Raw genomic sequence first — 26036 nt, forward strand, 5'->3', positions numbered from 1 at the left:
GTAATGTACAACAAAAGTTTTAAAATTTATGGTTCACGATAGCCATGGTACACAACATAAACAAAATGTATTTTCGCCTCTTAGATTGAATATAATAGTGTTTTAAAGTAACACTAAATATTTCGAATACATGACTCTGAATTTCATTCAGGTTTACTTCACTGTATAAATGATTCGGTAATACATTTGTTCAAAAAAAAAGTTACCGTACATGCGCAGCAAAACAAATTTATGTCTATATAATATAGTTGCAACTGAGTTGCAGCTTACAGGTATCATAATATACAAAGGTACGTGTTTAAAACAGTTTGTGATTATGTGATGTAGGTACATATAGGTAAATGATTAATAAGACAATCAAGGATATAATATATAATATGTATTTAAATACAACTGTGTAAGCATAATAATTGTTATTTTTTTAAACCCTGCGATATACAATATCGAACAAACAAAGTTAAAATACAATAGCTTATATTTTAGCATTGTCAAAATACTACGGATTAAATGGTAAACTTGTCTAGAGACTAAATACTATAATATTATAATAGTAGTGACAATATTGAAATCGTAATTCACAATATTTAATAATATATGTATAATTTTTTTAAATGTAAGATGTGTAAATAAGTTTTAAGGTATATTCATATTATAATTATAGTAAGAGAGAATAAGGGATAGAGAGAGAGAGAGAGAGAGAGAGAGAGAGAGAGAGAGAGAGAGAGAGAGAGAGAGAGAGAGAGAGAGAGAGTATGAGTGAGATGAGTGAGAGAGGGTTTGATAGAAAGAAGAGAGAAAAGAGGAGAGAGAGTGAGTTTTATGAAAGGTTAGAAAAACCAAATTCTAGGAATTATAATTATAATAATACTTAAACTACTGGATTAACGTAAATATCCTTAAAACAGTAAAACTTAAGTGTCTAACTAAAATAACTAGGTATACAATCAATATAATCTAATAATTATTATGGTTAATAGGTGGTTAACAGTACTACGACTAATAATAATAATAATATAATAATACAATAATAAATAATGTTTTGGTGATAAAATAATTTGGTTTACAATAATCATATATATCATCGTATTGTTAACTGCTGGCATCAGGTAACAGTGATTTGTAAGTTTTCCAATTTTATTTTCGATTCCTAAAGACAGCGCTAGATTGATCAAATTAGGGCACAAAACAAATTAGGAAAAAAACAAATTCACTCGATTTGTTATGATATGGTCGTGTGCGGAAAATGGATATGCTGGTATACGCGATATGCTATTTATCTGTGATAATCTTCATCACTTAGTTGGGTTCTGTTTGGGATATGTTAGATTCTCAAATATGGTTTTATTTTATTTTGTTGAAATAAAAAATCAAGATAAATAATAACAAAACTAATAATTATAAAATAATAATTTCTCTTACATTTCTGTGTGAATATTGTTTTTTTTTTTTTTTGTAATTAATTTAATGAGATCAAACAAAACAAATATGTATACATCTATTTATACATATTATAAAAACAATTCTTACCCTTTTTGTGTTTCACAAAAAATTTTATTATTATTATTTTTTTAGCACGCGCTTAATTTACTTTAAATAGGTTTATAAATGTTTATAAATATAAAATGCATATATTATCTTGTACATAAACATTTAAAAAAAAAGAAAAAAAAATGATGCATTTGCGTATATTTTATCAACGGTTACTGTTTAGATGATAATTATTTACGCCCAAAAATGATGTTGATCGTAAACCAGTTTTTCATTAAATATTGCGAATTAAATATGTTTTCAAATTTTTTATGTGGCTACCAAAAAATTTATGTAATATCTAAAATAAAAATTCATGATTGTCTCTAATGTTTATGATAATAAACGATATTATATTAATTATTGTTAAAATATTCTAAATTTTAAAAGTTAGATAAAATTACTTAAATTTTTTAAATGTTTATTACAATTATTAGAAATTTCAAGCTATTTGCTACAACATTATCGAAATCATTCTGTATGAAAATCTATTAAAATATAATATGTATTGCATTTCGTTCATCGACCTATGGGTCAAGATACCAAAGTTAATGCGTCCCTGACTAATTTTTTATATCACACTTTATTTGTTTTCAGTTTATGAAAAAAAAATAATAAAATATATATTAAACTACAAGAATACATTACAAAAAATATTTTTAATTAACTAAATTTATATAATTTGAATGAAAAATAAAATAAAACATAACTTGTATTGAAGATAAAAAAAATTGTGCGCGCCAAGAATATATATTGACGATAAGTTTGTATTTATTTTCACTAACCTTTTATTTGCCCCCGATGGCATACCCTTTCGCCTTTGTCCTTTGAGTTTTGACACAGTGTACAATTTACGTACCTCATATTGGTAAGACTTTGGTGTCTGTATAAACTTGTTTTAAAAAATAATATATAAAAAAGAAAACGTTTATATTTATAATTAGCGTAATGCTATTATACTAATGAATAGAGTGCGTCTAAGAGAGATATATTTAAATAGCATTTATGTTGTTTAAAGCTTCTAAATAAAATTGATCTATCGGAAAATATTATATTTATCCCTATATTATAATATATGTACTAATGCCAGTAAAGTCATTAATTCATAATTTTCATAAAATATATTATTTATTATTGCTACACCTTAAAATATTATATATATATAATATATTATATACGTATATATATAATTTTGGTATTTGGCACATATTTTCACAGATTAACCAGCAAATATGGCTTGTTTTTTAAATGTATTTATATTATTATTATTACTTTTTTTTTTGGCATTATATTAATTTATTTTGCCGATCATTTTTTGATTTAAAATACCGGCAAGCTAAAAATACAACATAATATCCTAAGTTGTATTGTGCCATAAGTAATTGATTATTGTGGATTTTATTAACCTATTATATATAAGCATTTAATAGTAGATCAGAAATTTTGAAGTTAACACAATTATATTATAGGAAACTATACAGGGTGGGACGGTAGAACTTATGTAGTAACTGAATAACACTAATGTTATTCGGCACTGAGACTGGACGACAATTGACCATTGCTCAAAAAAATCAAATTAGTTACCAAATCGTGTTTACCCTAATTAATTCATGTATACTCAGTTGGATTTAGCTATAGTGTCCATATAATTGGATAAGTTCTAAACTATTATCCGACTCACCCTGTATACGATTACTATAGAATATTATATTTTTATTCATTTTTTATTAAATTATTTTATTGTAGATATTGCTTTAACTGGAAAAAATTGCAGAAATGCATTTTGTCAGCAAAAATAAGAATTACTGATTCTATTGACACTCAAGAACAGTTTAAATATTAGTGCCTATTTGTACATTAACTAATCCTCAATTGTGTAATAAAAACATTTGATACGATTCCAAAATATTAGCAACAAAATGTATGAACGGAAAAAAATAACAACTTAAAAATTAACCAATAGAATACTAAACAAATAATACAATTCAAAAAATAAACACGAACAGTTATAATAGTTATAACGCGCATACTTAACTTAACTAATAATAATTATTCGATTTTAACATTGAAAACATTAACGCTAATATTAGATTAAAAAATAAAAATAAAACAAAACATTAAATATGAGTACTATAGTTAAACAAATAATAACTATAATAATAATAATAATAATAATACAAAAGATTAATTATAATTTATGAGTTAATAACCTATTAATACAGGAAAATTTTATCATCATCGTTGAATAAATATATAATACCTTATTTTTGATGTTCATTATCATTTTACTTTTCCAATGCCCAAATGTTGTATAACTGATCTTAAAAATAATTAATTTAATATAAGTTTAATATTTTTTTAGAAATTATTAAATACGTGGAATAAACATTTTAATATTTTATATCTATACATTTTGTCAATAAATTCAGATTACATAATAATTATTTGGGTGTACCTACTACAATTGAACACCAAATATATTATATTATATTAAATTATAATATAATATGTTATGTATGATAATTTGTGTATGATATAGTATATAAATTTGATAATATTTTTCAATTATATTAAAATACAATCAATAATTATTTAATTGTTTCAAATAAAATATATAAATACCAAGTGAAATACCTCCTTTTAAATGTTTAAAACCAAAGTTTAATCTTTAAACTTCAGTAAATTAATTTGGTTTATTATGTTTTTAATATAAAATATTGTATTTATTTATTATTATTTACTTCATGTTTATATAAATTGTATTATATAGAACCTATTTATACATATATAACTTGGTGTACAATCGTGTTGTGGTCTTATCAGGTAAAAGGTAAAACTTATCAATAATCAATCGTGTTGTATTTATAAGCCATGAAAAAATAAGAAAATTTGTGTAATTTTGTGGTATGTATATAGTTTTCCTCTACCTATTTTATACACATATTTTTTTTGTACATCTGGCACCTTAGCGGATTAATAAGAGAAGACATTGTGTAAACATGGACGCTCTTTTAAATACCTTATGCTTTGCGACTTTTTGATAATTTTTAGATTCAGAGTAGTATGAAAAATGTTATGTATGACGAGGAAATATAAAAAGAAATTTAATATATTGTTTATTTAAATAATTATATGAAAATGTATTAAAAGTTACTTAAATAAAAATCATAAATTATTAATTTAATAATTTTTTTAATAATCAAAAAAAAATGTTTATAATTTTTAATTTTTTTTTTTAAAACTAATATTCTATTTTGTGGTGTTGATAATTATAAGTATTTAAACAAACAAATTATGTATTTAACTATTCATATTAACAGATATGGATGCAATTGAATTGCATAACCAGAGTGCCGTCTGAATTGAAAATAGAAAAATATTTAACTATTTTTAATATATCTTTAATATTCATTTTATAATTTTTTTTATACGTATATATGTAAACATTTATATGCACTTGTAAATATATAATTTTGTATAATACCTATGTATAATATATTTCAAGGTGAGGATACTTTAAAATATCTTAGCGTTAATAATAAATTATAATTATTAAAGTAAAATTTGTATGTAAAGATAAAAAAAATTATCATATTTAATACAATATATTACATTTACATACATAGTATAACAATAAAAATAATAATGTGCTACTCAAACAGAGTTTTCATAAGTTATATTTCAGCTGAATGATCTATAAATGAACTTTTCGGACGGTTAATATCTACTTTATACTATTTATTCCTGAAAATTGTCCAATTTTTAATCCTTTTGTTGTGTTATTTACTTTCAATATTTTTAGTATTTAAATAGACCCTATCTAGATAAAAAATAGTGAACCACATAAAAACTAAAATAAAAAATTATATTGTTTCTTGTCTAAAAATTAAAAACTAAGGTCGCTTTAAAATTTAAATTAAAAAAAAAGTATAGTGGTAAAAAACTTATGTCTTGGCGTTTATTGTTAAACCTAACTTTTAAGATAGAATTTTTGGGTATGTATCGCTTCCATTTCTTAAACCATTCTTACCTCTTTTTCTACATTGATTTAATGAATCGGTGACTTGACAATGTGATTAGGTGATACATAATGATAACCGGGCAAGGCTAGTCCAGCAGTCTCCATAGATATCCTGATAACAAATAAAATTACATTTAATAAAATAAAAGTATACAAAAAATCTATAATGTTATTACTATGTATAATATCTTGATAAAATGCCGAGTTTACTGACCTTGATATACGTTCAAATACAAGTTTCAATTGGTTTCAAAATAAAACAATTTTTTTTTTTGCTGAACACACATGCTTAGTAATACACTAATCAATATAACGAACGAAATAAAAACAACTTAACTTTATGATAAAACCATTTATGTAATATTATAATATAGTCTCATGCATAAATTTGTTGATTCAATTTAATACGGTTTCGTTTCATGCACATCAAAATATATTCTATAATATAAAGTTGATAAATAATTACTGATAATAAGAAAAAACCTGTAGATAATTGTAAACACGTTCAAATATATATTATCACAAATATTAAAATATTTTAAAATACATATTATATTAACCACATGTATATTTACCACTATTGTCTACAGAAATATTAAACTATAAACTTATAACATAACATAATATTAACAATATTGTATGACATCAAAATAATAAGATGACATTAAATCGTTTGAACATAAACAATATACACATAATAATTAATTTAAATGAGCATAATATTTAGATCACATAAATATTTTGATATAAAATAAATGATAATAAAAAAAAAAAATAAACAACAATTTTGAATGGTCAAAAAGTTGGTCTATGTATAGTTTATACAAAATTAATACGACTTAAGAACAGCTGAGTATAAGGCACTTAACGCTTTGGATATAATAACAAATTAAATTAAGTAGAAATATGTATGATTAAGAAATAATTTCAATTAACATTATGATTTTCTTAATATAAACTTGAATAATTGAAAATTGACTAATAAATATAACGCAGCAACGATTTTCAACCACCCCTTCCCCCATGAACACTCCATTATCACGAATACAATTAATGCGCTGGAACAAACACACACACACACGCATACACACACAAGCCTTTAAGAAATGTAAATAAAAAATTAGAGGACAAGTCTATGTTTGGGGGATAGTAGTTGTATCAATGGTCAAACGTCACTATACAATAAGCAAATGTCAAGGCATCTGAAAACACATGTTTTAATTTTACGCAAATAAATACCCTTACAATACCAGAAAACATTTCGTTTGTTTCTCGAAACTGGTCCCGTCCATTCCTTCGACTCAATATATACACGAATTGAGTACAAAACAGTGACTAGATATTATATGACTTTCTAGCTTTCTAGTCTAGGTTCCTATAAGAGGGAATTCGTATTAATTCGGATAAATATTTAAATTACGGTTTCAACTTGGTCCTGATTTGAGATTTCAATGTTTTTAATGGATTCTGATTTGAGAACCGATTATTATGTTATGAGATTTTCGAAGTGGCGTGATTGACTGCCGTTGTCGCAATCGCTCGATGTATTATTTTCGGATTGACTCGATAGTTTTTATGTTTTTTAAGCGGTGTATTATCGTACAGGTACAGTCTTTCGATGATAGCTGTGGTTGGCGGATAAAATTTACTAAACTATATTGTTACGATGTATTAGTATATATTTTATACAGTGTACTGTGATATTGTTACAACTTACAATATACGTAATATACCGAAAACTGTGGTTAGAAATAGGTTTGTCTGTAAACGTTAATATATTTTAATATCAGTACGGCGTAAACTTGATGCGATCGGTTTTGTGTTTGGCAACGGCCGGCTGAGGGGATAGCAGTGCGGCTACCGCGGGACCGTGGAAATGGTGCTGGACGGGTAATATGTCAGCGGCGGTCGTGTACTGCTGTTGGTGGTGCGGATGGGTAGCTGGCAATGGGTTGGCGGTCTGATGGACGTTCGTGGCCGAGGTGGTCGTGGTGTTCGTGGTGTTGCATGTGACGAGCATGTGGTGAACAGGGAACGGGTACTGGTGCGGCGGCAATACTAGCTGTTGTTGTTGCTGTTGTTGCTGCTGTTGTTGTTGCTGTTGCTGCTGTTGCTGCTGCTGCTGGTGATGTTGTTGGTGGTGAAGGAGGTGATGGTGGTGGTGTTGGATTTCTGATTGCAACATCGATGCGCGCTGTATGTCCAAGCTATGGTTGAGGTCGAGGAATGGCGGTGGGGGGAAGTAATAAAAAATAAAAATAAAAATAATATCGGTAGAATAAAAAAAAAAAAAAAAAAAAATGGTTATATCATTATGATATAAAATAAGAAAAACAAAAACAAGAAAAAAATTTATAAAAATAATGATATAAGTAATTGTTATTAAAAATTCAGGGACTGGAACCGGTTAGGTTTTGGTTTGTCGGATAAAAAACTATCGTGTCATATTATATTTTGATTTTTAAAATACGAAATTAAGTTTTAGGTAAATGTTGATATTAATCATATTATCTAAATATTTATCTACTTCATAAAAAGTTATAAAATAAAATTACATACATCATATGAATTAAAATATTAAATACCTATAAAATATTATGTTAAAAATATAAAAACTTAATTTATTAAGTATTTATTTATCTATGTGCTATTATTTGATTTTAAATACAAAATATAAAATGTTTGTGGTTTTTTATTTTGATCAGTTATATTATGAGTTCTATAAAGAGAAGTGATCAAAATAAGAAGTATTTTTTATTTATAAAGGAATTAAATAAAAATTAAAAATAATTTACAGTAAAAATCAAAAATATCTCATGGCAAATTATATATAAGTACCTACTGTTTACAAATTAATTTTTTAATTACACGCATATGTATGTCAGTCTTACAATTATTTAACTAGTATTATGTGTTGTAAGTATAAATAACTGAGTAAATTAACCAATTATAAAATTTAAAAGAAATAATGATTTTTGTGTGTTTGCGCGTTGACTTTGTTATGATATTTTTGAGTAAGTTACGAGCATTTTTAAATTATAATATTTAAAATGTCGTTCTTATGTTGGTTTATATATTAATTTATTCTAATATTTAAACTAAAAACACAAAATATATTATTTTTAAAACAAATACAATAGACAATAAATACGATATTAAAAAGATTATAGCTTCTTCGTTCTTAAAATGTTTCGGTTTTAATACTATTTTTTACGATCAAGTTCCAGTCCCCGTTAAAATATTTTAGAGACTTTCAATCAGTGGTTCAGCCAGTGTATGATTTGGAGAAGAGAAGGACTTTTAATCAGACCTTGGAGTAGGTATTCTAATATAGTATACGATGTATACATTTTCGTTTTAATGAAATTTAATATAAATTATCTAAGAAGCACTACCAATTTCAACTCCATTTTAATTGTCTTCAATTTATAAATACTAAAATATACATTTCCATTTTCAATATTATATTTTGGATAATGCCATAATATACACCAAGTAGATATATCTATAATTTTGTTTTAGAATAATCGATAAATATTAAATTGTGTTATTAAATTTTAGATTTTTGTTCTTTCAGAACAGAATTTTGTATATAATAGACTACCCTACCCTACTATCTGAAATTGTTTTTATATTTATTTCAGACAAAAATATGTTAAAAAAACTATCAGCGGAGTGCAATAAGAATTATATGAATTACATTTTACAGTAATAGACACATTTTGGAAAACTGGTTTTAAATAAAATAGTCTTGATATAATAATCGGTAGCTCTTTCTGGACTCTGGCTGCACCACTGTAAATACGTGACTAATGCTGTATTCGATTACGTTCTATATAAACACAAATCAGACACTACATAATGATCAATGTGTACATACACTACTTTATAGAATATAAAGATTTATTTATACTCTACCGGATTCTCTTTTTTTGAAAATGATATATGTTCTACATTTAAAACAATGGTTAAGTCAGAATTTTGCGGTCAGATTAAGTTTCGAAGTTATAGTAATTTTAACGATACCTTCTAAATAATTATTTTTGTTATTTTTAAATACTATACTATTGTATCTTGTATATAATTTTGAGTAGGTCTAAATTAAGTCCAAGCACTACAAAACATTTAGCAAATTTTTTTCTTATACGAGATGATTTTGCAAATCAAAACATGATTTCACTTTATAGTTTATACCACCTGAATGAGTGTAGCTATAGTTAGCGGTCAGGTCTGTATAAGTCATCGAAAAAAAATCAATGGATATTTTCGCTTTAAATCCTCTAAGCAAGTGAATTACCTCACTATTGCTGTATGTGTTGTTAAAAAAACAGTCTTTACCCTATGATCTACCTGTAGTCGTTTTGAAAAACTAATCATGATATGGTTTTCTCTTAAACTCTCAAAATTAAAAAAAAAAATTAATTAAAAAATCGAAAGAAATATTATTTAAGTTACTCGAATGCCAAGTTTCTCATTTTATTACGATATACTGATTTATTAATTGTGGAATTCACTATACTTAAATAGTACTGTTAAAGCGATATCTTTGAATGCCAAATTCTGACTTAACTATAATTTTAACAATTTCAAATATATTAATCCATTCACAAAAAAGTATGGGTATCCGGTAAAAACAATGGTCCAATATTATATATATATACGTACTCTACAATTGGATGTTAATAGAAATCAACTTTATAATGGTTTATAACGAGGTTGGTGCATAATTTTTTCTAGGAATTTAATATTAATATACCATTATGGTCAAGAATTGTATTTTATTTAGTTAAATAGACTGGCATACATTCATCATTTAGACTATAAAAATACATTGTTATTGGTCTTCGTTATATTATAGATTTCTATTGAGGTTTGGTTAGGAAGGACATTAAGATAAATATATTTTTGTTTAGAATTTAATAATTATGATATTGAGGTTATGTTATAACCAATAGGTGCAATTTAGGACCAAAGTTTTTCTTTTTCATCAATATGTACTCTTTCACCAAATAGTTTAACATCTTGATTCCTACACTTCAAATCAAAATTTATTATGTGCTAATATTATAAGCTAAACATTATTAATTCCTTAATTAGCAATCTTTAAGTTATTTTGTTTTAAAAATAAATAGGTTTATTATAAACTCTTATATTATGTATTATGGAAATTTAAAATATAATGTGTACGAGTATGCATGTGATTCGTTTCAATTAAAAATTATTTTGTGTTTCACGAAATTTTCGCTTACCTAAATAATATTAATTAACTAGTCAGGTACTTATTTTACTTATTTATTTTATTGAATAACTGAATGTCTTTGGATATGGCATCCAATTACATAATTCGGGATGGGATATGCAGTATAAAACGTCAGTTAAACAATAACTATATAATGCGTGAAAAGGAATTTTATGTAAAAACTATATACTTATTTATATGTTTCTTGTCAAATGTTAATAAAATATTTATTTGTAGATTTGAGTTATTTAATATAATTTTAATTCTAAATTTTGCATTCATAAAAACATTATATGAATCCAATCAACTGCTATTATACATTTATACATTTAATATATATTCACCGCATTGCGAAGTTGTGTTAGATACGGTGAAATTTAATCACGGCGACGACGCCTCAAACGGATTAATGGCTTACGTGATTCAATTAATAAGCTGCATAAAATTTCGACCGCAAATAACCACGCTGTAACAGTGCAGCCAATTCTATTTGAATGCCTACCAGCTTTAAAGCCAGGCTCTGTATTCCACATCTATATATTCTGGGTCAGCTGAAAACTGCTGATATTTAATAATTTTATAATTTTTGACAGCTTTCAAGTGCACGCTACTGTAGATAAATGCAAGCCCTTATTGTCCATTTTGACCCAGAATCTCTATTCTCTACCGAAAAAAAAATAAAAAGCCGAACGAGAACGCAAAAGCAAAAGTGTGTCCCTGCCAAAAGGTATGGCAAACGAGTAGTAGTTATATTCATGCTGTAATCTAAATACTAAGTACTCACCTCATATTGATTAAGTACTGAGCTAAAGCCACTGAATCAGGATTTCCAGTTATTGTTATGGTCCTATCCGTGCTGGCACTTCCTTCACGGTCTTCACAGTTTGAGATCCGGATCATTGCTCCACTGATTTGCCTGGAATCATAAAATCAACCTTAAGTGACGTTGTGACGAATAAAAACCAATAAAATTAAATACGCACCTAATTTCAGCGATTTTAGTACCTCCCTTGCCAATGATGCAACCAATTAAGTCATTTGGTACAGTCATTTCATGAGTTTGTTGACCGCCACCAGATCTACTATTAATATTGGCTCCAGAACCATTAGATCTTAATTGGCTACCAGCTAATGCCGCCAATGCTTTAAAAGTATATATTTTATAAATTATAATTTTGTCTAATAATCTTAAACTAAATCATTAACTTACCAGCTGGATTAAATGAATTCGCAGGTCCTCCCAAACTTCCAAGTCCAAGTGCCGCAAGACCAGCTAACGGATTTCCAGTCAATTTCCCCAACTATATAATACATTAATTAAGTCAATAGTGAATTTTTAAATTTTTGAATTGATAAATGTATATTTAAAATAAGAAGTTATACTTGTGAAGGTCCAAATGCATTTTTAAGCAGGGGGTAGTCAAGTGGATCAATTAAGCCTAGACTTGCTGCTGCTCCAGGCGATGGAGGAACCATAAGCATTGGAGCGTTATATGGGCCACCACCTACCATCATGGTGCCTACATCACAACCTGCCGCGGATCCTGCACTTGCTAGAGTAAATGCTTGTCCTCCAGCTAGAATGACTGGTGCACCCATCTGAGGTTTTGCACGATAAGGTATTGTAACACCTTTAGGAGGTGACTGAAATAAAATTGGTTATTTAGATTCTTAAATTATACATAAGATTTAAAACTTCTAAAAATTTTAAGATAGGTACAAATTTTAATTTCTATAGATTATTATAGTTTTGTTTTAGAATGTATGATTGAATATAAAAGAAAGCAATATCTAGTATGAAATTGTATTAGTTATTATAATAGTAATAACTATTTTTAATGTATATGTTTAAATTAAATATTGAAAATGTATTATAATTGTTTAAGTTATATAAATTTTTTAATGCACTTACTTCCACCATAACTGCACAAATGTGAAATATGCACTGCGTTATTGAGTCCCTCGTACCAGTTAATGTAACCGCTCTCTCTGTAGATTGAGGAAGTACATCTGAAGCTACTTGTATTTGTGCTCCAGTAGCTTCCCTAATTTCTTTGATTTTATTACCACCTTTCCCAATTAAAGATCCACATTGTGATGCTGGAACAATTAGCCGGAGGGTCATACCACATTTTCCAATAGCTGTTGCACCAGTTTTGCCATTTTGCATTTCAATAAACTGTAATAAATAAATATAAACATAAAAATATATTTATAAATTGTATGAAAATTTAACTTTTTTTAGTAAGTTAATATTTATATTTTTAAAATGTTTTTTATTTAAATTTAAATTATTTATTAATTTTAAAGATAGTATATTACTAAGAGTATTATTTACTACAATTTAATTATATAGGAAAACTAGATTTATTTGGGTATAAATGATAATAATTTATAGATGTTCAAATTATTATTTTGATTAATTAATGAGATTACAATAAATAATGATATAAACATTTAAGAATAATAGTAATATAATAGTGAAATTAATTGAACAGAAGAATGGTTTTAGGAAATGTTAGTAATGGTTTTCAAATGTGATTGGGTATGACTTAAGCCAGGTTCACAGCTACGTCGTATATCGTAACGTGTCTAAATGTTGAGCTCAGTCCAACTTTGGACATTTTAAGTTATATCATTATAAGTGAATAATACCATTATTAAAACAGCTAATCTGAATGCGATATAAGAAATACAACACGATAAACGAGAATGTTGTGAACTCGACTATAACCATTAAAAACTAAACTAGATATGAAAATTAATAATGAGTTCAAATTATGTTAATATTATAAATTTGATTATTTTTTTTTTTAAATAAATTTAAACAATAAAATAACATGTTGTGTTTTCTACAATACTATTCTATATTGTCTATACTGAAAACTTTTTTTTAAATGTAACAAGTTGTGTTCAACATAAGCAAGGAAAATGTTTAATAATGATTTACTATACTTTTATTTTATAATGAAAAATTAAGAAGGGAATAGAATTCTTGTTATCCAAAAATGTATATTAAACATAAAATTAGGTAATGTAAATTAATACAGAGAATGTTTATTGTTATCTATTTAACATTCCATTAAAAAAGTGAATTCATTTATATATTTTAGAAGTTAAAACCCAAATTAAAATGTATAAATGAAAAAAAGTTCTTTTTAAATAACTTGACTTGGACATCATAATACATTTTTAAATAAAAATATAATTGAAATACCAAACATAATTATTATATTTTTAAATTTTTTGTTTAAGTTTGAATAAAATAACGTTTTAATTTTGTAAAATGATAATAATAATAGTTTCTTAATTATTTTTTCGTGTTTTAACAATATAAAATACATAGGTTAGGTTAGGTTAGGTTGTATACTTTGGTAGTTTGGTACATTTAAAAAAAATGAAATATAAATTACTATTTAATTATACATAATTTATAAGTTATAGCTATAACATATAGTACCTAATAAATGATAAGAAAAAGATCTTTGTGTTATATGCTCCAACTCAGTCACAATGAAACATTCGCTTAACAAGAACAATACATCAAAACCCAACTCATCCAAGACCATCTTTCACTTTTTCCTTTTCAAGAATACTTTACCAGCACTAGCACATTGTCCGACAACTTTTCCACGGAATTAAAAAAATTTCAGACGCTAACACGAACAACGCCATGCCTATAGAATTGTCTTAAAAATGTTCCACAATATGTATCACTTTGACTTGTTGGAAATTTTTGTGCGAGTGGTATTCTGTGTTTGTTGAAGCGTAGTTAAATGTATACGATTTTTTTTTTCAAATTCCTCACTCTGATTTACGCCATAGAACATTAAATAAAATTCAATAAAAAGTCAAATATAAACTGTGGGTAGTATACCACAAGGCCATATACGAGGTGGTTTTGAGGGTTCAACCCCCTCACCCCCCGAAATATTTTACTGATAATAAATTTAATTTATATAAATTATAAGTTATTATAGTTTATTTATATAAGTTTTTTTTTAATGATTATCATTCATTATTATTTTATTTATCCCCTCCCTTCGAAATTTGTTCCAGCTACGGTCTTGGTATACTATACTGCTTAGTAAAACAATAATTTAAAATGCATTTTTAATTATGTGGCTTAATACAAAATGGGCTAATATCAAAAAAGAACAGTGTTTGAGAATATTAATATTTTAAAATGGAACGAAAAACCAAAAAGTGTTATAATTTTATTTTTGTATGGTCTTATTCTTGATGGATAATAAGTTCTCTAAAATATAAAATAAACAATTTTTAATATTTAATTACAACTAATTTTTTTTTATTTTAAATAATAACAATATTCAATTGCACGTAATTTTTAATATTTTTACATACTAATGGTCAATGACATAATGAAAAATGTATGGTCATACTGTTTCAGATACATTAACACATTAACCGTCTTAACACAATAAGTATCCAAGTAAGTTTAATGCTATATATGAAGAAACTTACCTCTTCAACTTTTGTGCATATTAAAGAAAATGCTTTGTAGATGGCTTCAGTAGATCCTGATATGGTAACTATTCTCTCTGGACAAGAGCCGTCAGATATGTTGATTTTGGCACCAGACTAAAAAAAAAAAAACTAATGATTAATATTGTAATGATAAAAACCAATAGAAAATTTAATCAATATTAAAATATTATTTATTTTTATAGTTAGGTGGTTGCGGGGGATAGGGGGTAATCAAAAAATACCTTACATACACTCTCAATGGAATGTATAGAATTTGTTGAAGAAATACTGTAATTAGTTGTATAAAACATTTTAATAAATATTATGGAATAGGTAACTTAAATAAATAATGGTTAATTCTAAAAATGTAGGTATTTAATAACTTCAGCATTATTATATTTCATTTATAAGTAATGCTATTGAGCTACTGTATGCTTTAAAATGCTACATCTTATTTACTTTAAAGTAATAACTCACAGTATACAAAATATATTAAAAACATAGGTTTATAATATATAATATATATTAATTATGAATACAAATTTTAGCCGTCAGACGTTAATACTAATTATTCATTAGTCATCATTGTATAAATTTATATTGTTTAAATATTTTTAATTCAAAATATAATTAATAATTAAAAAATGTTTTAATACAAATTAAGTTAATTAAGTTAAGTAATAACATGAAAATATTATGTAGAGTATAACTTAAGCAAAACTCATAATACGAATATATTTTCTATTTTATTTTATTTTTTTAATTATATAATATGAATTATTTATTTTAAGCTCTAAATTGTTACCGTGAATTTTAAGTTATAATCATTTAAAAAAAAAGTTTCATTGTTTTTGCTTATTTTGAATTGTTTGTTTTTAACTATGATTAATTTTTCAGAGCTTATCTAAGTAACGCATTAAGATTCATCACCCGAAAATGTCAAGTTCGATCAACATTAAAGAAATTTATATGTCTGTGTAAGGATAAAACTGTCGGAAATGTTCCTCGCACAATGTATAATTTCACTATTCTTCGAGGTCTTTCTGGACTCAATCCTATGACCCCATTTTTAAATCACCCTGTGATTAATATCTTCCAGGATGGTCCATATTAATCTGACACGCGGGAAGTAATATTGCTAGATGAATTATATATACATACCTCTTCTCTGAACCGTTTGACAATTTCTCCTTTTTTTCCTATTATGCTACCAACTTCCTGTAAAATAAATTATATTAGTATATAATATATATTATATATATATAATGAATATGTTTAATGTCTAATGCGGTTAATCTGAATATTTTTAGTAGATTTATATACAACATTACTCCAAAATTCAGGTAATTGAATTAAACTGTAGTTAGAAATTAAAGTTGATAATATAAAATATTTTCATTATGTTAAAACTATTATTTACGATTTTATTATTTATTAAACTGTTTAATTATAGCAACTAATAAGTCATAATTTGATAAACACATAAGTCCGTATAAGTTAAGTTAATATAGATACAAATTTAAGTTAAAAGTAACTTTTTTATCTTTTTCTTGTAAGATTTACAAGTTAAGGAAGAAAATAATATTTATGTTTTAAAGAATTTATTTTTTTAACTATATTTTACGATCAATGTCAAAACATAATAAACAAATTTTATAAAAAATATTAGTATAAAAACAACTATACTTATTTAATAGTAAAAATAATGCATATTATGCGAGTATATATAATAACAAAAAAATTATAGAAAGGGAGGTCAATAAATAAATAGTTCTATTACCCTACTAATATAAGTTATAAATTATTTAATTTTATAAGAAATCAAGAGATAAACCATAATCGTCTCTTTAAACTTTACTATAATAATTATATTACTATATATATATATATATTCAAACAAGGTAATTCAGTATTATTATTTTAAAGTCGTAAATGTAATTTAAATTTTCACTTACAAACACACAAGACTACAAAAGTGTATTTTATATAAATCATTGCATAAGTTTTAAATTTTAATACCATTGGTTAAAATAATGAACAAGTTGTTGACATATTCAAAAATCAAACTATAATATTATAATGTAAATTAAATTTTTTAACGGGTTTTTAAAAATGTTCTCATTAAAAAAAAAAAATATCTTATAATTTACAATAATGTTTTCAGTTAGGTATTAATATTCTTAATATTTTAAGAAGTAGAAAATATAAGTATGGACCATAATAATATACTGACAAGATATACCTTACGTAAAACACCATTTGTTATGTCTATGTGACACCGCAAATGGTATCCTGGAAGCATACAATGAATTCCATCATATTTACTTTTTATTATTTCCGCTTAATTCATGATAGTTTAACTTGTACGGATATTTTAGTAGAGAAATTAAGGAAATATTATTCACGTGCGTCAAAAGTAGCTTCACAAACTATTGTTCAACCTCTAGTCTAAATTTCTTTAGACCACTCAAAGATTAAAACGATAATCTAATTGTTATTATTATTTGTCAAATATTTGTATGGCTAAGAAAAAAAATCTTTTTAACAAAAAAAGATATATAAATCCTCCTTGATGATATAACTATATAAGCAGGAATTGTTGTATGTTTGACTTTAATCAATCTTTGAAGTTTTCCCATGGATAAGTGAAACTCTTGCGTATTTGTATACAATGTTTATTTTATATCCCTTGGAGATTTAATGCAGAATACTTTTTCACGATTATTTTTTTTTTAAGTTTTAAACTAGCATTTTTATTTTATATAAGAAAAAATCCATTATAATTTTTATTACTTGTTATACATTAAAGAAGTACTAAAATACTTAAATAGTTGGATTTAAATTTGGTAGGTGATCGTTTCATTGTGGTCAAATAAATAATGAACTAAAATTATAAGACTTTAAAATTTTGTTTATAACCTTGTAAAAGTTTTAATTAATTTTCTAATTAAAAGTCTTACATATTGATCACGTAGTTTCAAATAAGTTAAAATTACAACATTTTGTATGTGAATTATGGAATACATTTACAATTTTTAGATTTTGAAGGGAACGCTGAATGTATTATTTCTATTACATGTGTTATATTGTGTGTGTTTGTACTGACTTTTGAGTGAAAATGGTTCTATTTTAAATTTTAAGAAATTATAGTCAAGTAACAAATTAGATCCATATAGTGTATTATGTATATTTCGTAAAAAATATTTACAAGGTGTTCAATTTATGACATGTCTTCTTCACAATTGTAGTTATAATTTTTATAGTGATTATGCGAATATAAGATATTATGCCAATAGACTTAACAAATATTATTATTTTCGAGTCACACAATAATTCTATAGACAACCGTCGTTTACACTCTGAAAGTATTATTTTTACATAATTGTATTTTATTGGAAAACAAAATTGTTTACAACTTTTTATCATTACCACTATTTAAGTTTTTAATTTTTTTGAATGATAAAATAAATTATTATTTATTTCATCTTTCAAAGCAGAATATATTCAGAATACATCGATACAAAAAACAAATTTTAGACAAAAAGTTAATTAATTATATATATATATTGCTATATTGTATTTAAATTTAAAGCTTTAATTAGAGGTATAGTAGACTAATATTATGTGTGTACTCCGATTGATAACTTTTCTAACTTTTCGAAATAGTGCGTCTAGACACTTAAATCGATCACCTTGTATAACATTATATGTTTACCTAAATGTATACATATACAATTATTGTATATTATATACATAACTCACAAAAGCGTAATATACTATTATGGTTTCACTTATGAGACTATTTAGAATAGTAGAAGTAATAATAATGCTAAATGGATTATTTACTAATTCTTTTTAAGGCTTCGATGGTACGAGGGGAAAGAAAAATCGAAAATTACAATATTAATTATTATGTTTTTATTCTTTATTCTTTCTTCAGATTGATTTTAGATTAAACCTATACTATTGTTTTAAAATTATTTATAATATTATGCCGAAGACAAACTCCAAAAAAAAATATTTACCTTTCCTTGCATTATTAGCCGAAGTGTAAGGCTGATATTGGAGTCATCTTTCGATTTGGCGTCCATTTGGTCCTTTCGTTGAAATCCCTGTAATCCTTGATTATTCGAGTTACTGTAACAAATAAAATATTATTTTAGTATAATATTAATTAACAGTTCATGTTAATTAACACGAATTTGCGTTGTATATTTATAAATGTCATAATATTATGTTATATAAGTAATTCCAAATTACACAGACACCTATTTTCTAAAGGAATTTAAAAATTGAATCTACTGAATATAAATATAAACGAATATTATACATACTGCAGTATTTTTAATTAAAGAAACTTCATTATGTAAATGGTAATATACGTGGATAGAGTGCGTATAATTAGTAAACATAATGATAGTTAAGATACTCTTCAAGTAAAATTGAAATTAAAGTACTATACCGTTATCATCAATTTATATTAGGTATAGTTTTAAAATAAGATATATTTTTTTTAAAGTAAAACCTACAATGAAACAATAGTTAAAACAAAAGGTGTAGGATTTCGTATTCAAGAATACACACATTTTAATAACATTAATATTATATGCACCTTCGTAAGAAAAAGCTCACATATTTTTTATAAAATGAATTTATTTATAATAGATTTAAAACTTTTGTAAAAACAATAACTGAAAATATTTTTAAATAATAAAAATTAATATTGAAGGACTAACGCTGATCTAATACGATTAAATAAAATGATTTTTAAAGAATATTAAAATACTTTAGCTTTTAGGCTTTAATATTATGTTTAAGTAAAAAATATTAATTAAACTATTTAAGTATATTTTATAAATAGAGATAATTTACAAACTATTTAACAGAAAGAGGAAAACAGATATTTATTTTCGAGCTTATTTCAATAAAGTGATAAATATATACATCAATGTAAAATTATTAAAGGGATTTCGCAAAATCTACACTCTTACACGTAATAAAGACTTTTAGCTAAAACCATTTAGGTATTCTTTTGTAAACACGCATATATATATAAATTAAGTAGTTAGATTAGATTAGTGATTAATACTTAATGTATATAATATTATATATTTACATCTTATTACAAACGATTATAGGTATAGCCGATATAGATACACATTCTCAATCAAAAACATAGATACACGCATAAAAATTACAGAAAATAATAATTCATACCTAGATAGTGTTCTGTATTTTGATATACCTACACATTTCAGAAACCTGAGAGTTCAATAAACAATTTGAAATAATACAATAGAACATTTGATACGTTAATAATGCAAGTTCTCTGCTTTTAATAAATTTCCAGTAATATAAAATATACAGTATACACAAATATAAATATACAAAATATATAATATATCAGACTGCGACATCGATTAGACATAGAGTGTATGAAAAATTAAGTATAATATGTTATACTATACCAGGTTCCTTTTAAAATGTTCTTAAATTAACTTAATAATATCAAGAAAATATATAGGTTAGGAGTTTTCAAAATTTAATTATACCTAATAGTTATGGATATTAAAATTACTTTTTTAACAACTTTCCTGCTATCCTGTTTAGTTACATTATTTTTGAAAATTTGAAACTCCCCGCCATTGAAACGTACTACCAATTTTATTATTTTCTACGCACAATGACATTTTCCAAATAGTTTCTCTAATTATAAGTTATTTATACCACCAACCTATTTATCGTTCTACAATATACCTACTTACTTATAAATTAAGAAAAATAATATACGATGCTCTTTTCAGAATTATTTTTCGTATACAATATTTCTATAGACAAAAATCCCGAAAATTATCTTTGACGTATAGGATAAAAGTGTATACTTCTTGGTCATTAAGAAGTACATGTGAAAAATAGATTTTTAACAAAAGGAACAGTTTGATTAGATACAATGTTTAAGAATAGTGCATATTATATTATTATTATTATAAATATTTACTTTGATTAATTGGTTAAACTGATTTTTACAGTCGTAAGTTAGTACCATGAAAAATTTAACCATGCATTTAAAATAAGATTACTTAAAAAGCTTAATATACCCTAACATAATGTATTAATGTATTGTCTTCACTTTACTAACGAAAATGCTAAAGAAAAAAATCTTAAGTACAGGAAGGTAATTTTCTTACCTTTAACTTAGATAATAGGTCAATTTACAATTATATTAAAGTGAAAAACACACAATTGGTTCCATCGAACGTAAATTTTCTGTGTTATATATTTTTAGGACGGAAACAAAACATGTAAGAGTATAGCATCTTCTTAATTGTGAACAATTTTTAGTCTGTAGAAAAAATAATTTTTTAGTTTTAACAAAATAACTAAAATCTGTTCAGAGAAAAATCATGATTATTCATTCAAATATTTAATTTCAATGGGAATAAGTTCCGCAATTCAAAAGCTTTAAAAAATGTTTTTGATAAAATATTTTTTAGATAAGCAAGTTTCTTGTGGAGTTTATAGTCATTGATCAAATTCTAAAAGACAGAAATGAAATGACAAAAAAAAATATCTGACGAAAAGTAAGGGAAACTAATATCAAAGTCTCTACATTAAACCGAAAAGCTATTTCCTATATTTCTCATGAAATATCATCGCAACTTTCTAACGTTATAATAATATCCATACATGGTTAAGTGAGAACCAAAAAGTCCAGATCATATTATACAGTCAAATTCAATACCTGAATTCAACTTTCAGATTTATTAAAAACTATGATTATTAAAAATAATTATTTTTAAATAAAAATATTGTAAGAAAACAAGTGGAAAAGACAATTATAACCTCCTTTTTTCTACACTTGGAAATTGTCACTGCTATTCATTGGATTATAGACGAGTTTAGTATGATTCAAATTGTGTCTCAAATTAATTAAACAAGTTTTGTAATTTATAGATCGATTTAAAAATAAAGTGATAATAAGATAGGTTAGAAGATCGTGTCTTTATTATATGCATACAATACAGGTCGATTTTAAGATTTATTACATATTCAACTTTTTTTTTACACTTAAATAAGATGCTCAATAAAATGAGTTTAATATCAATTTCAGTATTGGAGATTATCACTGACAATGCTTCCGTCAATGCACATTAAGAAAAGTGTTTCCATTTGCTATACATTATGATTATATCCATCTTCCACAATCAATTTGGAGGACAGTTAAAGAGAAATGGTCTTGCAAAAAACTATACAAGTAATATTTAAATTAATTTAATGCAAAAACTAATAGCTGCATTAGCTTTTTTTATTACTAGTCAGATAATGGAGTAGATTTTAAAAATATTTTTATTTTGAAAATGAAAAAAATTAATGCAATATCGCAAATAAGTTTAGCAATTAAAAATTATAGATTTTTTTTTTTTAAAGCGTTAGAAGTTAAAATCTAAAGTTTTGAGGAAATTGCAGTTAATTTAAATAAATCCAAAAAACAAAATGAGTTTTGTCAAAAAATGGTGATGAGTTTGAAAAGTACTAAACGGATAATTTTTTACTTTAGATCAAAGTATACACTAGATCTAATGTGCAACAGAACCCTTTATTAATATTAGAGATTGCACTATGTTTTCTGGGACTATAAAAAATATTTAATAAAATAATACTTTAAATAAATACATAGTCAACATGATTTCTTCTCTGTCAATTTTAGTTATTTTATTATTATTAAGAAAAATTATTATTATATTAATCATTGGAACTAAAAACTTTTTGCAAATTCCAATAATGTTTATAATTATTTTCTTTGCACAGTGTTTAAATCTATTTGAATATATTTAATATTTATATCATGGTTCTATTAAAGTTTTTTTTAAGTTACGTTATCATTGGTCTATTATTTATTTATAATAATAAGTATTTGATAGAATAGTATAATAATTATTACATTATATAGTTAAGATTGTAAAAATTAGCAAAAATTAAGATAAATAACTACTACGTATTATTTATTTTATTTTATAGGTGATACATGAAATTTAATTTATAACTAGATACTTTATAGAGTACGATTTTATAGAAGTTATTTTTTAGAGATCACTTTTTTATCCTTAGAAAATGATATTATTTGTATTATTAGTGAAAAATTTAAAGCCTCTACAATTAATTCTTTCCAAATTACAACATCAATAATAAATCAATTTTTTAAAAACTGCCATTATGTAAATATTCTATTTTTATCGTTGTTTTTTTTTTTAATTTTTTTCACTTATTAAGAAAAGTACTGATAATAAAATTCCTCCTTTAGACTTCTTGAAGTACGAATTGAATCATGTTTTCAAGAAAATACGCTCACTATTAATGGTTGAATCAATTAATGTCCTACTTTAAGTTGTGATGTTAGATACAAAATAAAACTAATAAAAAATAAAAATAACATATTATTGTAAAACTAACACTTAAAATTGCTACACTGCTCAGAGTCTAAAAATAATAATAACCTATGTTTAATTTTAATTTGAATGTTTACAGCTTATATAGTGTAATTTACTTCTTTTGCGTACCTACATTATTATTTTGTAAAAAGATACGATATATGACAATTTTTATGAATTATAACAAAAATATAATCATCAACAATATTTTCATATAAGTAAATTAGAAAATAAACATAAATATCGAATTTATTAATTTAACTTTAATACAATGATGATAATAATATGTGAGACATAAAATGTAATAAAAAAATTAGAATTTTTACACAAACTTATATAAATGATTATCGAATAAAAGTAAATTTTTAAGCTATAATCAACAAAATTATTACTGTTTGTAAGTTTTAATGGAATCTCAACATAACTCTATATAGTAAGTGTTTAATTTTTACTGTTTTCTTTACTTAAAAAGAAAGGAAAAACATTATTGAGGATCACTATCTAAATAGCAAAATATAAAGGAGAGTTTTATTTTTTCCATGGGAATCAAGTGTGTCTACTAGGTACTAGGGTCGCACTTACTCTCTAGAAACTAAAAGAGACGGTTCTCCAAAGAGTGGTACTTCACATTTGTATTTGTATATGTACTTATTTTGTTGTTTCGCGTACACCATGTTTTATGCAGATTTCCAAGTATTATTTTTTTTACATTATCATTATTATATTTTTATGACAACTATGTTGTGTAGCCCAAAATAATGATGTCATTATTCCTACCAGTGTGCATAATTTTATGTATAGGTACTTATATTAAACTTCTATTAAAAATAATATTAAAGTGTACGTATTTCACACAAAACATTACTCTAGATATCTAGATATTCGAAACAAATAAAATTTCAACAATAAAACATCGAATAAACATGAAATTCTGTTTTAAATTTTTTTATTGATCTTATTATTTATTATTTATGATAATTGTATGACTTTATTTTATTTAAACATCAAACTTCGTTAATATTTCTGAACAGTTATAGTCTAACTCTTATACCATAATATTATTAATAAATAATTACGTAATAAAAATAATACAAATTGCACAATAAATTTGAATACTGAAATTTTTTTTGAAATTGAATAAATTATTTATCTTAATAAAACTAGACATTCAAAAGTAATTTAATAATATTAAATAATAATTTAGTGAGTAACAATATATTTTCAAATTCAATTACCTTTAGCTTCAATTTAGTTTTATTAATTTTCTTAATAAAATAACATACTTTAAAATTTGAAACATTTTATAGTTTTTATAGATTAATTTATAATCAAAATCCCTACTAAAATTTGAAAACTTAAGATTTTTAAGTTTTATTTACCTAAATTATTCTCATTCACGATACGATTAGATTTAATTACACTACAACATTCACAATGAAATTAATTTTATAAAAATAATAGAATAATTCTGAAAGAACTGTACATTTTATTTATTTATCTAAGATTTTTAAAGAATTTTGTTTTATTTTTATAAAACTGCATTCATAGTACGTGCTGTTATTTTAAAAAGAACGCGTTTTGACGATTCATTTTATTCAGATTGATTTTTTTTTCAAAATACTGAATTAAATTTACCAATAAAAATTGTTTTAATATTGCTTATCAACTAAACTATACCAGTATTGTAAGAAAAAAATCACAATCCACTATATTTGTTTACACAGGTAGGAAATTAAAACAATTTACGTTAAACATTAATTAATATTTTTAATTAATCTTTTGGCCTACATCCTCTGTTCCTGTCGACTACAAGATGACCAATGAATTTATTAAAATTCTACAATCCACTAATTTGTACTTAACTTTTTACTTAATTGTATGTATTATTTAATATATACATATATATATAATCTATTTACCCTCAAGTGTGCCAATTACTTAACGAGAATACTCATGAATTCATGATGGTGTTTAAGAAAACGAAAGATGTGTGAGGCTGATCGGAATTTTAAATCAGTTGATGAAAATAAAAACCAAGTCCTTGGCCATGAGATTTATAAAGTGAAAGGGTAGTGACTGGGTATATATTATGGCTATTATTATGACATCAGTTTAGTATGTATTACAGAATATCAATATTTTTCTTACTCCAATTTTGTTACTTGTAAATTGTAATGGATTTGTTAGTTTTTTACAATACTTCATATAGATACAAAATTTAAATAGGTACATCACAGTTTCGGTTTAATTTGGCGTGAACCCATTTAATCTGTCAATTGAAACTTGCCATTTTTGGACACTGAGAGTTCGAATACCTTTTCACATAGTTTTG

The 26036-nt window shown here is 24.6% G+C and overlaps 1 protein-coding gene across 4 annotated transcripts in view; it reads right to left on the reverse strand.

Annotated features, from left to right (window-relative positions):
* Window positions 1-683: 683 nt before the first annotated feature.
* The window catches only part of LOC114120907 (poly(rC)-binding protein 2), a 43497-nt gene continuing 18144 nt past the window's right edge, over window positions 684-26036 (reverse strand). The window contains exons 3-12 of one of the 4 annotated variants that reach the window (XM_027982997.2): window positions 19301-19412; window positions 16437-16493; window positions 15273-15389; window positions 12700-12966; window positions 12171-12431; window positions 11998-12088; window positions 11771-11930; window positions 11572-11703; window positions 5558-5660; window positions 684-3842 (exon numbers count right to left, since the gene is read on the reverse strand). In XM_027982997.2, coding sequence (XP_027838798.1) covers window positions 5576-5660; window positions 11572-11703; window positions 11771-11930; window positions 11998-12088; window positions 12171-12431; window positions 12700-12966; window positions 15273-15389; window positions 16437-16493; window positions 19301-19366 — 1236 coding nt within the window. In that variant the 5' untranslated portion in view covers window positions 19367-19412 and the 3' untranslated portion in view covers window positions 684-3842; window positions 5558-5575. Of the gene's footprint in view, window positions 3848-5557; window positions 5661-6322; window positions 6607-7206; window positions 7756-11571; window positions 11704-11770; window positions 11931-11997; window positions 12089-12170; window positions 12432-12699; window positions 12967-15272; window positions 15390-16436; window positions 16494-19300; window positions 19413-26036 lie in introns of those variants that run through there. The other 3 variants (XM_027982996.2, XM_027982995.2, XM_050204866.1) reach the window with 3 other exon arrangements.

Source organism: Aphis gossypii, chromosome 3, assembly GCF_020184175.1.
Source record: "Aphis gossypii isolate Hap1 chromosome 3, ASM2018417v2, whole genome shotgun sequence".
In the NCBI taxonomy this organism is placed as follows: Eukaryota; Metazoa; Arthropoda; class Insecta; order Hemiptera; family Aphididae; genus Aphis; species Aphis gossypii.